Source organism: Mesitornis unicolor, unplaced genomic scaffold (genome assembly GCF_000695765.1).
Source record: "Mesitornis unicolor isolate BGI_N332 unplaced genomic scaffold, ASM69576v1 scaffold50846, whole genome shotgun sequence".
Classification (NCBI taxonomy): Eukaryota; Metazoa; Chordata; class Aves; order Mesitornithiformes; family Mesitornithidae; genus Mesitornis; species Mesitornis unicolor.
The window spans coordinates 382-9,970 of record NW_010189883.1 but is presented as its reverse complement, the minus strand read 5'-3'; the positions used below and the strand labels follow the sequence as shown (position 1 = coordinate 9,970).

Here is a 9,589-nt window from a genome sequence, read left to right as displayed (position 1 = left end):
TCTTTCCCTTCTGCTCTATTGTTTCCTGATCTTGAGGAGCTAGCTGGGTCCAAAATCCTTGTCCCTTTCTCGGTATTTTTTAAATATTTTTTTTTAATTTTATTCAACTCGTAAGGAATTTTAGGATTAAACAGGACCAGAAGTGTATCATATTTGTTGAACAAATGGACAGGGCTTTGGTGTGTCACCCATCTGAGATTAAAAAACTTTGCAGTGTGTTTTGTGAGCTGCATTTGATCTAGTTAGTATTTTGGTTTTGAAGGTAATATATATATGATTTGGCACAGAACATTGGTGCTGGATTTGAAAATGTGGCAGCAGTCTGTTCTTTAATGGTAGAAAGATGGCTAGATCACTGGAGAGTGATCCACCTTAGAAGACTCGGATCCAGATTTTGTATCTCTAGGAGTATGTCAGGATATAGACCAAGCCGATAAAATGTTCTGTCTCTTTATGTCAACAGTCTTATACTGACGAAAGCTAAACTTGTAATTCTTCTCCCTTTTCCCCTATGAGTGCCCCATGTGCTGCAGAAAAGTTACCCTTGCTGGTTTGGGGGGTTTTTGTTTTTTTTGTGTTGGTTTTTTTTTCTTTTTTCCCTATCTGGTCAAATAATTTTTAAGTACTCATCAGACTGGAAAACAGAAGGGCTGAGAGCCAACCCCACCACCCATAGCTTTACAATTGAGGTATTATCTTCAGAGATGTCAGTTTCAATCTTCTAATGCGGAAAAGTGAATGTCTGAGACAAAATCTTCTTGGCAGACCTGTCCACACTTACTGCTGCTGTGAGGCGTTGCAGTATGGGACTCCTGCAGCTCTTGGGCATTGTGAAGGTTATGTGGTAGAAGCCTGACATGAGGAACAGAAAGTCTCACTGAAGGGTCCTGCCTTTTGGTGTCTCAGCAGAATCCCTTGGTGTAGCTCGCAAATCGTGGTTGAAGCTTGGCAATTCAGAATTTGACTGTCTTTCTAAAGGCTGAGTAACTGAAAGTTTGAGGTGATTGGACTGAACACAATAGGACCAACATTTCAAATCCAGCCCTTTTGATTATTATCTATGTTGGGTCTGAAAAAGCAAAATTGAAGGAAAATGCTTTGAGTATTTATTTATCTTTATAATATGTTAAGTTTTGTTTGCATTAGGCTACCATGGTCATCTACAATCTATATATTATAGTGGTAGGTACTTAGTAGCACACCGAGCCTTTTTTTCTGAACTGTAAAGCAGAGGGAAAGTAGGAAGACAGACAGTTGCATTTAATAACTCTTGAGTTACTACAATCTTTAAGCTTATTGTTTCAGGTGGTTTAGGCAAATAAATGATCACTTCCATATCAAGGGATGCTCATATGTTCTATATAAACCTCATGGGAAGAACAAGACAGCTGGAGAAACTGGTACGTAGCTAATCCTAGAGCACTTATCTTACAGTATATAAACTGAAAAATCCTGCAATGTGTAGCATTTGAGAGGACAAATTCTGTAAGCAGTATTTCCAGTTTGAGATAAGCTATCACATAGCTCCAGGTTGCCTGATTTTTTTCTAGTTTTACTTTTTCTCTTATTTTGCTAAAACTTCCACTTGTACTTTTATTTTGATAAAGCGTACCCTGTGCTATATATTCTGCTATCACTGAACTGAAATTTTAAAGTATCCAGAAGGGCACTACACTTCCAGTTCAGTGTTGGTGTCCTGGAAGGTGTGTTTGTTGTAATACACTGGAGGAACAGCACGTTTTTTATTTCAGCATTTTAGAAATCTCTGTTGTATAAAATTTAGAATGTACAGCACAGAACTATTAAAAGTCTTTAATAAATGTTCTGTACTTTTAAAAATGAAATGTTAAAGCTAGTGAACTCATCCGTTCTGCTTGACTTTAGCTAAGGTCTATCTCTAAAAGTTAGGTGATTATTCTCAATTAGCTCACGAAGCTTCATTTTTATGTCAACTTTTAACTGTGCTACCTAAAGAAAAAAAACAATTTTCTATAGAGTTTGTTATCCTTTGGTATAGTCTGGGTAATTATCTTCTAACTGTTAGGTCCTTTAAAAGGATGAAAATGTGCTGAAAAGTTTTAGGGGAGGTTATCAGAGTGGGAATCCCCTTCTTACTCATGGTACTCCATTTGAGAATTCTTTCATGTTTCAGTGCATTTTCTAGCCTTTTCCTGAAACTGAGCACTGTAGTCACATTACAAAATACTATATGCCTGAGCATGGGAGGTGTTCCTGAGACTAGGAAGCCCTAAGAATTTTTAATAAGACTTTGATCTAAACAGAACGCATAGTTTATATTGCATTTCCTTAGTACAGATTGTGAGGCAGATGTTATTTTTTTTGTATCAGCCAGGAAATTAAATGCTAAGAAGTTTGAAAGCAAAATTGTATTTTGTGCATGCCAGTCAGGTCACGTCCTCTCATTTAAACAGCAGTGTAACTATTTTATGTTATCAAATAGGTCTTTCTTGCTGAATGTGTTACCCAGGATCCAAATCACTCTGGACTGTAACCTGATATTTTCTTGTAGCTGCAGGGGCCCTTGCAAAGCTGACGCGTGGACTGAAAGATGAATCAATGGCCTACATCTATCATTGCCAAAACCATTATTTTTGCCCAATTGGATTTGAAGCAACCCCAGTAAAAGCTAGTAAAGCGTATAGGTAAGATACTGTGTTTATGCTTATTTTAGTGGAGGAAACATAAAGAAAAATGTACTGCAAATTGATATGATTTTTCTCCCTAAGTAACATAAGCATAAGAAGACAATCCCTGACAAAAGTAGTAGATACTGGTAGTGGAGAGTGCTAAACAATAAACAGAGGAGGTCACTGGTGTAAGGTGAGCCTCAGTCTTGCACTTTGCTTACCAAGCAGTCTGCCTTTGGCTGTGCTGAAGATGCAGAGTCGTACTAAGGAGTGAAGAATGCCAGCTCTACTTTTAGAGTTCAACATGGTAATTGCGTGGAGGAAATAAAGTGTAACCATCTGAATCTAATTTGTTCCCAGTGCGAGACTATGACCAAGGGCTGAATGAAAGCTTTTAGTATATGAACAAAAGAATACAGAGGGTTTTTATTAAGTTTCTATTCACTGACATGCCATGTGAGTGAGAAGAGTTTGGAAAATATGCCCCAAACAGAAGTCCAACACATCAGTCTGCTTAAATTTGCCAAAAGATTAATGGCTTGCTTACTTGATCAGTTACTGAGAATCTGCACTGGAAGAGCATAGTGGGGAAAAAAATATTTACTAGATAGAAAATGAAGTTTAGAAATAATAAACTTAACATGCCCTATATCTAGTTTGAATTTATATTGTCTAGTAATGACTGAGAGCAAAAATTTCAATACTTTACCCATGGTTGAAATTGATTCTCAGTCACTAGTGATGTTATTTTTAGGTCGGTATTAGATTTTCTTCCTCAAAACAGATCTTTTCTAACAATGTAACATGAAGTAATGATTTAAAGGAGCTTTTATAGCCCCTTTGGGCTAGAGGTCAGACTGGAAGGCCATCTCGTTCTCTTCATATCTTGTAGTATCTTACTGGAGAAAATTACATTTAAGTTCCAGAAGCAGTATCAGTAGGTTCTGCAGCACTTCTTGTTTACCTGTTTTTGTATCTGAGTTACAAAGGAAAACTTTTCTTTAAAAATCAAGCTAAGAAATGCTTTAAGTTCCAAAAGAAATGAGTAGATAGGTTGCTAGGCTGAGCTTAGGAGACAGTCCTTAGGTCACCCACAGACTTCCTGTATGATCTTAGGTTGCTGGATTGGGACTCGGGAGACCTGGGTTCAGTTCCCAGTTCAACCACAGGCTTCCAGTGTGATTTTAGGTAAGTTAATTAATCTATCCTGTGTCTTGGTTTCCCATCTGTGCAGTGATGACATATATTGTTATTTTACAGGGAATTTTTTGTAAGTAAACAAAATAATTGCAGTAATATGGTCTTATGTTGTGTAATACCCTAGGCAGAAAAATCTTAGGTGTTGTGACAGTTTTTCACAGAATAATTACACACAGGAAGTCACAGAACAATCCTCGGTATCTCATCAGTCTGCCCCAATGTCGGTTACAAATATTCCATGACAAGAGGCTTTGAGTTTCTTGGAAGCTGTTACAAACTTGAATGACTTTTGGTTGAGGGTTTTGTGTTTTAATGTGGTATTGGATGTTTAGGAGAAAGGGATTGAAGTTACCACTTGTTTTCATGCAGGTTACCCTACAGCTGTTAGAAACAACTGTCAGCTGGGGTTTACAAACAGTAGAAGGGGCTCTTTTGTGTCTCTTAGACATCTCCGATAGGAAGGAAGACATTTGTTCCACCTTTGTGTGAATTTCCACAATTCTTACTTCCATCATTACATACGTATTTATATTTGGATCTTACACTAGACTGCCTTTCATCTGAGTAATACTATTTTTTAGGAACATCTGTCTTTTTCTCAAATAATAAGTAATAGCTTCTAACTTGCCTCCAGGCCTTGTGAAACAAAAAGTTTCCCTGTATGCAATTGCAAATACTATGTATAGTGTGAGAGCTGGTTTTTAGTTTGGCTGAGGAAACAATCTTAAATGTTAGAAAATCCTAAAAAAGAACAATAGAATGCTAATCTCTCTTTCTCTTTTTAGTATGCACAATAAATCTTACTAGGATTGTATCTTCTATTGAACAGAGGTCGTGTCTTGCAGCAAGAAGTAGAATACTGGATCTTAATTGGAGAGCCAAGCAGAAAACACCCAACAATACACTGTAAAAGGTACGTTTCTTGGCAGGAATCTAAAACAATTCATTTTCTTTCAAAACAAATTGTATTTCTCTACTAAGGGTCACCAAGCAACTTGATAGCTTTCTTGACAGAATGTACTGTAGTTCTAATAGAAACAGGTGCTTTAGGGAAAAAATGTTTTGACCTCAAGGCCGGCTCTGCAGTTTTGTACCACATGGCAGGACATGCTTGGGCTGCTGAAAGCTCACGTTAGTCAGGAAGAAAAGACGCAGTCGTGCCTGTTGCACCTTACAGGCTGTATGAACCATGGAGGAGCTTATGCTGCTGTTGAGGACATACACAGGCTGTGTCTGGGGTGTGCACCCGGTATTTGTGCTGCTACCAAGATCTTCTGGCTCAGGCATAGGCACAGCCTGTGCTCTGTTGTATCATTAGCTTATCTATGCATTAAAACAATACATTTATGATGAGGTCTGGCTCATACAAAGTAGGTGTCTAAACTAGGCATACAGGCTAGGAGCGCTAGAGGGCACTATGTAGAAATGTCTTTGATTAGTTATATTTGTTACGATAAATTTGTAGAACAGTTTTCTAAGTTTTACTTGACATACTAATTTGTAATCCTTAATATTAATTTCTGAAATGAGGAAACAGTGCAAAAGAAACCAATTCTGTGGTCAAAACTAAGTTTTAGCAGGTATCTTCTCTGCCACCCCTCAAGTTAATTATAAAGTGATTTTTCTTGATAAACTAGGAAAAAAGCTGTGTAGACAATTATAGTAATTTTAAAAATCACACTGCTGCTTTTTTTCTTTATTCTTTAATTATTTTGAAAAATTGTTTGAAAATGCTTGTCTGACAGTTTCATAGCCTGTCAGATCTAACCCAGTACCTAAAACCCAGATATCTTATTTTTTTTGGTTTTGTCAGTGATATGATTATGTCAATAACTACATGTGCAGAAAAATAAAAATCGCATTATTCATGTGGTTGCTGTGCTGAGAAGTGGTGTACTATACATTCCACTGACAGAATTCTGTCCTGTGGTATAGCAGCTACAAATGGTACAGGAAAAGTTTTCTGAACACATAATGCAAATCTTTGTAATATTATTTTTCATTGTGGAGACCTTCTTCCTCCTGCTGTATTCCCAGTGGGAGCTAGCAGAAAGTTCTATGCTTAAGGTAGGAAGGCAAAGGTTGGAGGAGAGATGGATTTTCTGAGCTGGGAGGGTGGTGTTGGAGAGAAGTGGGTAATTAGACGTAGACAGCAATGAAAAGGTGATGCGTAGGCTTAAAGAGGTCTGGAATATGGGGGTGTTTGGTTTAGTTGGGCTAGAAGGAGCTGTGAAACTGAAGAGCTGAGTGAATGGGGAATGATTGAATCGATAGTGGCAGATGGGAATGAAATAAAACGGAGGAGTGGGTTATGGTGAGAACTGTCACAAACAGATTTAGTAGGTGGAAAAAAAGAAACAAGGGTTTGAACAAAAGAATATAAAAAGGTAAGAGAGGATTAAATAAAGTAAAAGCTAATGTTTCTCCTTGCATAAACTGCACTTTGCTTCTTCCTTTCACAAACTGATGGATTGATAAGGGTAAGCAGTGCAACTAATGACTCACAGCGCTATTACTCATTTTGGGAGATGTTTCCCAAGAGCAGGAATAATCACTGTGAAAGCTTTGATTAAAAGTGATGCTTTTATTTCTAGCTTGATGTCTCTAATACTGAGGCTTTTATATCTTTACGCATTCATTTATCTTTAAATCACTGGTAAGACTATTGAAAGCTACAGATCTGTATTTGCATGCATGTGTACATGAGTCTTGGTGGTGAAGTTTCATAAATGTCAGCTGAGTAGTAATATTCTTACTCTGTAGGTGGGCAGATATTGTCACTGACCTAAACACCCAAAATCCAGAGTATCTAGATATTCGACACCTAGAGAGAGGATTGCAACATCGAAAAACAAAGAAGGTAAGGTCGACTAAGATGGGAGGAAATTCATGGTAGATATTTTGTGAAGTCATTCATGCTTCAGCAGTATCAGATCACTAAAATAAATTTGTTATGAAGTGTTGCTGAAGACAAAAGTCAACTGTGGGTACCTACATACCAGAGTCATTTATATTTACTAGCAGGACAAGATACAATATAACAGTAGCCTGGCATATGCCAGGATGAACCCAGATACCTACATATACAATATATTTGGTGACAATATTTAACTTTATTGGCTTAAAATGTAGCTTCAGCAAGCACAGAAATACTCTACAGACAAATTACAGATAGTTCATGGCCTTCTAGCTACATGTATCCTTAGGTACTTAAGGATATGGTTTAGGGGGTGGACAGGAATGGTTGGACATGATGATCTCAGACGTCTTTTCCAACTGAGCGATTCTGTGATTCTGTGATGTAAGCAGGAAAGAAAGTGCAGTCGAATAGGATTAAACATAAAAGAATGCATGCATCTCTTGTGTGGACTTACTGTCAATACATACAGCTTTCTTTCCTATAGATAGGGCTGTATCTCGTGGGTAGGGGGTGCATTTTTGATTTGCAGATTGAAGGTCTATGAGAGACAATAGGCTGAAGAGATGATCTCAAACGTGGACACTCTATGGAAGACCATGTTGGCAAGATGAGAAGGGACCGGAAGAGATAATTTATGTAAAAGTGGCTGAATGGTAAAAGGGACTAAGAGAAGATAGGTTATACTAGGCTCATGAAAGATAGAAGGGATAACTTAAAAAGAGAAGGCTGTAATTGAATCTGGGAAACAATCAAGATTGATTGAGCTGAGTTGTTTGTTGTGGATGTGTTTTTGTGGGTTTTTTTTGTTTTGTTTGGTTGTGATCCCTTTTTTTGTTTTCTTTTTTAAAGAATTCCATTACTCACCGAGATGTTAATTTCAAATGTCTATGTATGTTAGAAGTGCGCCTGTGTGCATTTAACAAAGAAACTTTTTACTTTGATTAGGTTGGAGGAAATCTTCATTGCATCATTGCCTTCCAAAGACTTAACTGGCAAAGATTTGGTCCTTGGAATTTTCCATTTGGTAATGTGAGACAGGATAAACAATCCCAAACCCAAGGACAAGGAATTTCCAAATCTGAGAGTGAAGACAATATCTCTAAGAAACAACATGGGCGACTGGGTCGATCTTTCAGTGCTGGCTTTCATCAAGAATCTACGTGGAAGAAATCAAATCTTCGTGAGAGGAGGAACAGTGGGTATCAGAGTTACAATGATTATGATGGAAATGATTAAAATTAACTTTAGTTAATAGAGTTGATATATTAAAGTTAGTTTTAATCGAGGCATATTAGGGATCTGTTAGTCCTAGAATACATATGAATAGAAATTATGGTATAAGATACAGCTTCATAATTATTAAATAAATCTGATGATATGGTTGCAATGGATGAGCTCTGATGTATAAACTGATAGATAAGCACAGTTTATTGTACTTTTGTTATCAAAAGTCAATATGACAGAAAAATCCATCATTTCTTTTGAAATAATTGTACTATGTCCTGATCTGTGGAAACAAAAGAGCAGAGTGAACTTAGTCAATGTAATAAACCGACTTCATTGAAAATACTTAGTATTCAAAAGCATGAAAACTTATGATATGACTTTATAAAAAGGGTTATTCTGCTAGTGGTGTAAGGTTAAAAGTAAACATTGCCTTTCTTTTTAACACTCCATTTTATTAAGGCTGCCCATATCCAGTGAAAAGGAAAAAAAATCATGTAAGTTAGAAAACCGTGTCAGATTTACAAAGTGAATGTACGTTCTGCATTGAGTTCCCAGTAGACTTCTGTCAGTCACATATAATTGTATTTTGTCAGGTAGGGCTCGGTTTCTTTTCCCTTAGCTGGATGCCAGTTTTAGACTGAGAGGAATCGCCTGTGGCAGGGAAGGTTCAAGGACAGACCTTTCTTTGTTGCTTTTACTCTGTGGGTACAGCAGTTCTCACCCTGGAGCCTCTTGAGAGCACGGATTTGTTTGGCACAACCTTGTGAAATTCAGCATCGAAAAGCTGCATTTACCATTAGCCAAATGAGCTAGCTGAACACTGCGTTCTGTTGGCAGCTCTTCTCCTTGTTCAGTCTTATAACCTCTGTCATTTTTCTGCTGCTCTTTTCGTTTTGTATGAAGGGGATGCAAGTGCCGAAAACTGCTGGCAGCCCTGATGATATACCTCTCGGCCAGCAAACAATTCAAGCTTTTTCAGGTGTCTATGTGCAGTATCTCTTCTTTTTTTCCTCTAATTTTGAATTTATCCGTTTTTTTGCCCAAGCACATCTCAACAGTTGACTTCCTGTGTACAAATGTATTCATACCTGCTCAAGGATTAATTTTTTGACATAAAAAGATTTATCATGGAATGCAGGGGTTTTGTAGGTTGCTGCTTTTGTTAACCGAAAATGGGAGACTTTTAGACCTTTGTTCATTCAATAAAATTTCTTTTCTATTTTGTTGTTTGCTTTTCATTTGTCTTGGGAATGGTGACCCTACATTTACTGAAGGTTTTCAGGAAAGTAGGTAAGTATAGAATCAGAATTGCAGCTCCTGTTTAGCAAAGTAATCCTGGAGGTAGGATCTTTTTGCTCATAAGCCTGTGCAGCCACTGTGACTTAACTTTAATATTTGATTCCCTGAAGTCTGCAAGCTGATGAATGAACAAAACCCGTAGGTTTTGAAAATTTGTTTTCCACATGAACTGTTTTCAGACTTAATTTTTGAATGCTGAGTTTGGGCTGAGAACTCAAATTTCTTTAGAATATTTGAGCTGTGTTTTTTAGGGTACTTCAGTCTTAAATGAGATACATAAATGTCTCCAAGTTTT

At 37.3% G+C, this 9,589-nt stretch overlaps 1 protein-coding gene across 3 annotated transcripts in view; it reads left to right on the top strand.

The window, feature by feature from the left end:
• The window catches only part of BIVM (basic, immunoglobulin-like variable motif containing), a 13,433-nt gene extending 4,216 nt beyond the window's left edge, over positions 1-9,217 (top strand). The window contains exons 5-10 of one of the 3 annotated variants that reach the window (XM_010186204.1): positions 1,306-1,400; positions 2,531-2,663; positions 3,765-3,836; positions 4,678-4,761; positions 6,612-6,708; positions 7,714-9,217. In XM_010186204.1, the coding sequence (XP_010184506.1) occupies positions 1,306-1,400; positions 2,531-2,663; positions 3,765-3,836; positions 4,678-4,761; positions 6,612-6,708; positions 7,714-8,004 (772 nt within the window). In that variant the 3' untranslated portion in view covers positions 8,005-9,217. Of the gene's footprint in view, positions 1-1,305; positions 1,401-2,530; positions 2,664-3,586; positions 3,590-3,764; positions 3,837-4,677; positions 4,762-6,611; positions 6,709-7,713 lie in introns of all 3 variants that reach the window. The other 2 variants (XM_010186205.1, XM_010186206.1) reach the window with 2 other exon arrangements.
• The last annotated feature ends 372 nt before the right edge of the window (positions 9,218-9,589 follow it).